This window comes from Sardina pilchardus, chromosome 16, assembly GCF_963854185.1.
Source record: "Sardina pilchardus chromosome 16, fSarPil1.1, whole genome shotgun sequence".
Taxonomy (NCBI): domain Eukaryota; kingdom Metazoa; phylum Chordata; class Actinopteri; order Clupeiformes; family Clupeidae; genus Sardina; species Sardina pilchardus.
The window spans coordinates 20,278,065-20,284,213 of NC_085009.1; the positions used below are offsets into that span (position 1 = coordinate 20,278,065).

General features: G+C 38.1%; 1 protein-coding gene across 3 annotated transcripts; it reads left to right on the plus strand.

Annotated features, from left to right (window-relative positions):
- Window positions 1–326: 326 nt before the first annotated feature.
- LOC134059769 (ependymin-like) lies at window positions 327–4,548 on the plus strand. Of its 3 annotated transcripts, none has more exons than XM_062516263.1 (6): window positions 327–496; window positions 892–926; window positions 2,106–2,240; window positions 2,440–2,632; window positions 3,166–3,253; window positions 3,796–4,548. In XM_062516263.1, the coding sequence occupies exons 1-6, from the start codon at window positions 418–420 to the stop codon at window positions 3,920–3,922; spliced, it is 657 nt and encodes a 218-aa protein (XP_062372247.1). In that variant the 5' UTR covers window positions 327–417; the 3' UTR covers window positions 3,923–4,548. The 3 variants fall into 3 exon arrangements, with proteins under 3 accessions (XP_062372247.1, XP_062372248.1, XP_062372249.1); XM_062516264.1 differs by having other exon boundaries at window positions 2,440–2,626; XM_062516265.1 differs by lacking the exon at window positions 2,106–2,240.
- Window positions 4,549–6,149: the final 1,601 nt, after the last annotated feature.

Below are 6,149 nucleotides of genomic sequence, written 5' to 3' on the forward strand. Positions count from 1 at the left end.
ATTCATTTTGGAGAGAAAATGAATGCAGAGCAGACTAAAAATGATGCTAACAAACACATTAATAAAAGAACAGTATGGCAGCTTTTTTGTTGCAATAAAAGTACTGACAGATTTTTATCCCATTCTGACACTCATTGCTAGCAATTCTCCACATCAATTTGAATATAACAAAAAATGAAGTACAGTCTTACAAATCATCTCTTCTACAGTAGAAGAGCAGGCTATCACAAGCCACGAAGTGCAGAGGATGTCGTAGGCAGTGAGACAAAGCCAAAATCTGGAAGGTGAAGTCTGTGACGGACTTTGAGTTCAGAGAAAGGAAATAGGGAAGTGTTTCTACAGCTTTGGGAAAGGGAGAAGGGGGAGATCTAAGCCATCTAACACATTTTATTCAATGTCATCTTAAGAGTTAGAAACATGCTGGCTCTCTTTTGGATTACCTCGGTGATGTGCTTGGCCCCATATTGCCTCCAGGCTCAAAGACCACGGCCTTGTGGTAAGTGATGGAATAGAGACAAATCATATAAGATTGTAATCTAATGTAATATTTGTGTGTGTTTGTGTGTGTGTGTGTGTGTGTGTGTGTGTGTGTGTGTGTGTGAGAGAGAGAGATAGAGAGCATTTGTGTTTGTGAGAGACAGAGATGTATAGATACAGTACAGTATGTGTGCGATTAGATGAGTGCTTTGATTTGTAATTGTTTTTTTGTGACTGCATATTTCAATCCTTAAACTTGATATTTTGTTTGCTGGGTGTGCATATGAACACAAACAGAGACAGACACAAAGGAAATAACAAATAGTAATTTGATTGTTTATCTAATAGAAAGTGAGTAACACAATTGTATTTTTGTATTCTGATTAATATGATTTGTCCTGTCTCTCATTGAAGCGTCTCCTCCTCTCTATATGGGAAATCTGTTTGTGGTAAGCATTTGTCCTAAAGCTAAAAACTCACCAATAGAAATATAATAATGCCAAAATTATTATGGAATGTAACATAACATATAGTCTAACTCCTGGAAGAAGGCATGTAGCCGAAACGCGTTGGAGTTTTTAGATGGTTAATATGACCAAGCCAAGCCATAACAATAAAGGCTTTTTAAACTTTTTCAACCGAGAGTGCCTGTTTGTTAACATACAGTATAGTCTGCTCCTCGTATCTTGACTGAAATGGCTATTTATTACCTCAGCCAAGGAAGTTATGTTTTCATCAGGGTTTGTCTATCTGTCTGTCTGTCTGTTTGTTTGTTTGTTTGTTTGTTTGTTTGTTTGTTTGTTCGCAAGATTACTAAGAAAGTTATGGATGGATTTTGAGTAAATCTGAAATGACCCAAGGAAGAAACGATTAAATTTTGGGAGTTATCCGTATCACCGTTTGGATCCAGGAGGTTATGTTATGTTATGTAAAGTATATTGAGTTATGTTATTGGAAGTGCCAAAGAATTTGTAAAATTAAAGATATTCTCCAAACTTGAATGTGTTGTGTTTGAGCTGGGAATCTAGCCTGGTAGTAAACCCGACCCTGGAATCTTTCAGATTAAGGGTCTGGCCACGAATAATGAAAATGGCCCAACTCGAGGGGCGGCACCAAGCATGCATTTTGACATTTCACTGCACACAATTGGATAACACAACCAGTGATTCTGAACTTCGACGCAATTGGATAACACTATGACCAAAAATGAAAGTTGCAGCGCTGTCATCATCAGTTTAGCTCGCCCCTGGCAAACCTACAGTACAGTAAATCAGATATAGCCTACCAATTTGATTGGTTACCGCAGATGCTTGCGGTAAACGTAACGTGCATCATTGCTCGTGGCCAGAGTATCTTGCGGACACAATTCAAATTGTGCTCTCGTGAGAACTCTGGATTTCCAGGGAACTGGGAATTCACAGTGCATAAAAAAAGAACAATCATATCAGTCTGAGGTTGATGAGTTGAAAATGGCTCAACACGCCACCTACTGTTCAAAATAATTTTGAACCTTTCAAAGCCAATGGTGATTGTATAGTCATCTGTATGTTATGAAATGTTGTTATGTATCATCAATGTATATTATCTCTCTCTCTCTCTCTCTCTCTTTCTCTCTCTCTCTCTCTCAGAGCACCAAAGAGGTGGAGCTATGGGCTGTTGCAAACTACGCTTATGATGCCTTTAATCAGAGGCTTCATCTCAGAGATACTGGCAATTTCATGAACAAAAGCTTCAGCCATGATGTCCTCATGCTCTTCCAAGAGGTAGAACACTGACACACACACACACACACACACACACACACACACACACTGGGGAAGATGACATTTACTTACCAGCCTTGTAACAAAAGCATGTGGGCATGTGTACAGACACTAATAATGATGCAGACCTATTCAGTCCCCTCAGTGAGCAATTATGAACAATGAAACAAAGCCTCTTTTACCCCTTCACTCATTTAAGGGTCTCAGGTATAACATCAACCATGCAAACCAAACCTGTGTGAAGGAGGCCCTGCAGTCTGACTTCCACCCCATGGCGGTCCCCAAGAGCGCCAGCTTCCTGTCCCAGGTGGTTCTGGGAACGTCCTCCACACCTGGTCAAGGTCTGCTGGTCAACACCTGGTGGGGAGATGTGCGTGAGAGTGAAGGTGATGGTAAATCTATTGAGTATGTCTCAAATTACTGCCTTTTGGTGCAATGTGTGCTTTTTTCTTCTTCTTTAGTTTTGATATGTTGCATACTGTTCATACAGCAAACTGTACACACTACATGTATATAACACACTGTACATACTACACACATACAGTAACATACTGTTCATACTAGACATAGTGTATAACATCATGTACATGTAGACACCTCACGTATAACATATAATGTTCATACTACTTACTACTATAAGATAAGATAAGTACATACACACACAGAGACACACAGACAAACACACACACACACACACACACACACACTACACTTATAGCACAACTGTGTTCGGTTACATGCTTCAGGGCCACAATATACTACAATATGTGACAAAAAGTACATTTAATGTATTTATATCGCACATTTAAACACAGCTGCCACTGACCAAAGTGCTGTACAAAACAAAATGATGAATACTGGTTGTGTTTGTTTGTTAATTTGTTTTTGTTTTGTTTGTTTGTTGTTTGCTATTTGATGTTTGTAGGCCATTACGTGATGTCATTCACTGAGCTTAGCTGCTTACCTGTTTCCGGACTCTTCTATACCGAGGACAAGCGCTGGATCAGTGTGAGGTCAGTCACTATGCATTCTGTGAAAGTCCCCACGACGTCCACATCACAGTGACATAAAACAATATGGGTGGATCAACATCAACATGCGGCCATACCCACCACTGAGGTCACAAAGGTTCAGATGTCTGTATTTTTCCGAGGTGTACGCAATAAACAGTGGAGTGAATGATGAAAAGAATATTCACTCAACTCGTTGGTTCCTCAGTTATGGAATTCTGTATGCTGCAGGTAACTAGATGCGGGTAACAAATCTCTGGCGATTCAACGCCATTCATTCAGACACCTTTTGAAATAGCTCTTGCGCAGTTGTGCTACATTAAACAGTGCCCATACATCATGATAAATAGTTAGTTTCACTTGAATGAATTACCAACTGAGCTTACTCTCAGTGGAGGGATGAATTAATAATTGATAAAAATGTTGTTTTATTTACATATAAATTATTTAATTAATTTATATTCAAAAGAATAAATGCATTTAAGGGTTGAATAAAATGTAATATGACATTCCACTGACGTCTGCTTCGGTCCTCTCACCGACAGCTTTTACAACAACTTTCTGGGAATTGACGATCCAAATCGGTTCATCCCCCCACCATTCTGCAAGGATGCTGAAGTGGAGCGGGACATCCATGGAGGGGTGACTGACTTCTTCAGCATCTTGCAGTGAACCAACATCATACTTCATTCCATGATTGTGTGATTTATGTCACTAATGAGTTCATATGAATGTATAGTTTGTTTTAATCATTTGCTTTACTTTTTGCATTGTACATCACCTATTACATACTGTACATCATGATATGCTTTAGTCACACAACTAACAACCTAAATCTGGACCAGTGTTAATTCAGTAGCCTACTTAATACGTGGAGTTAGCTCAGAGACTTTGCAACATACAGTACATAGCCTACAGATGATACAGTATCTGTAGATTGCACACAGTATATGTATTTTTCTTCAAAAGTCAAAAGTTTTGTTTCTTCTCTTTCAGTTGCTATTGTTTCGCATTTGGAACCCTGCTTGAACTAGTTCACATACTGTTGTGCTCTGTGGTTGGTGCTGCTGTGGCCTACTCTATCTCCTATTCAGTAAATAGGTCATGCGGTACAGCTAATGCTAACACTATGTGGTGAGCTGAAACACCCTGACAATGTAGGCTATGGTTGTGTGCACAGAGGGCTAGCTATTCCACGTATCTTGCATATCTCTCACTAGATGATCATTATCCTCTTCATTAAAGTCTGTGTTGCCATTATGAAATCGCTGCATTAAAATAATATAATTGCTTAATAATTGCTTTTATGACTGCATCATTGTGTTGTTTGCTATATAAATATTTAATTTCAAACTGTATATTGTTAGATACCTTTCATAAGGGGCAAAAACAACAAAAATCTGAGCCAGCTACAGTAACTTTTTCGCAAGGGACAAGTTAAGTACAGTACATTAACATTTTATAGACAGTATTGTTAGTATAAGTTACATGATCATTCGCTTTGTCTCACAGCTTTTATAAATATATTTACAGTATGTTGTGTCTGGCTAGGCTATGTCCGTTCATAGGTGTATTCTTCACATATTTTGACAACCATTTGTCCAATCGACTTTAAACGTGTGTATGGCTGGGCACTGAAGGGAGAACGACATTGTCTATGTGTAATATTAAATGCATTTTGGACCTCAACAAAATATCAACCTACTTTGGGTTTTGTATGGGCAGTCACCATATAACTTATAACAATGTTAAATGTATGAAGCATGAGTACAAGGGTCATGAAAACAAAATAAGGCCCTGGCCACATTAAGTAAATATAGATATCCTTATTTGAGGCAGAAATAGTCTCTGTCCACATTTTCATTTTCAGGAAAAAATAATTCTTAATCTTTGTCACTACTTTGAGCTTTTGGATATTCTGAGTTCAGAAGAGTCTAACTGTCTACAGTACCTTCTTCATGGTCTGTGTGTGGGTCTGCATACTCTGTCAGTCCTCATTGTGTATCTCCTCTTTAGAAATTCACATTTCTAACCACATGTTCAAGACTTGCTTAAACCTTTGCAGCTAACACAATTCTCCTCCTGAAGAGCACCTTAACACTGCTTGAACTAGTTCACATATCTCGGCCTGTGCTTTGGGCTCGGTGGTTAGTGTATGTGGCCTATACAGTACCTCCTGTTCAGTAAATAGGTCATGTGGCACAGATGATGCGAACAAGATGTGGTGAGCTGAAATACCCTGGTCATGAATTGTTTTGAGATCATAGGGCTAAGAAGTTAGTCCACAGATATCTGGCCTATTTCTCATCATAAGATCATATAGGCTACTGTTCATTAATACCCTTGTATAAACTGTAAAAGCATGGCTTTTACAATACTGCATTATTGTCATATTTATATGATAAACAAGTGACAAGTGATATCACTCACCATCAAATAATGCTTAATAACATAAGAAACAACAAATGTTTATTTTACCTGCACAATCATGCACAAATGAAGCACAAATGGATCCAATGATTTTGGAGTTATTTAGGTGCTGATGGCGTTTTGGGTAACCCCAGGTCACCCACCCACAACCAGTTGAAGATTAATATCATTAAGACGGTTTGTGCACGCATGATTATTTTGCTTGCACAAACAAATCAAAATATATTTTATTTACATTTTCATCATATGGGATGCCAACATCACACAGGTGATTTTTTGAATGATTTTTTTAATGGTCATTTGAACATTATTGGGTTAAGTGTTGCTTTTGTCAGTCAAAGCTTTGAATAGTACAAAACTTGTCACTTATTTTAAGTCAAATGATTTCACAAGAAAGCACTAGGTAAGTGTCTTGAAAACAATGGCAACTAGTTTTTTTGTTTATCTTGATATAAAATTAATAACACTT

Excerpts from the sequence above, each read along its gene's own strand:
- LOC134059769 (XM_062516263.1), top strand. The coding sequence starts at position 418 with ATGCTGGCTCTCTTTTGGATTACCTCGGTGATGTGCTTGGCCCCATAT. Across the intron at positions 497-891 it reads TCAAAGACCACGGCCTTGTG|CGTCTCCTCCTCTCTATATG; the intron begins GTAAGTGATGGA and ends CTCTCATTGAAG. Across the intron at positions 927-2,105 it reads ATATGGGAAATCTGTTTGTG|AGCACCAAAGAGGTGGAGCT; the intron begins GTAAGCATTTGT and ends TCTCTCTCTCAG.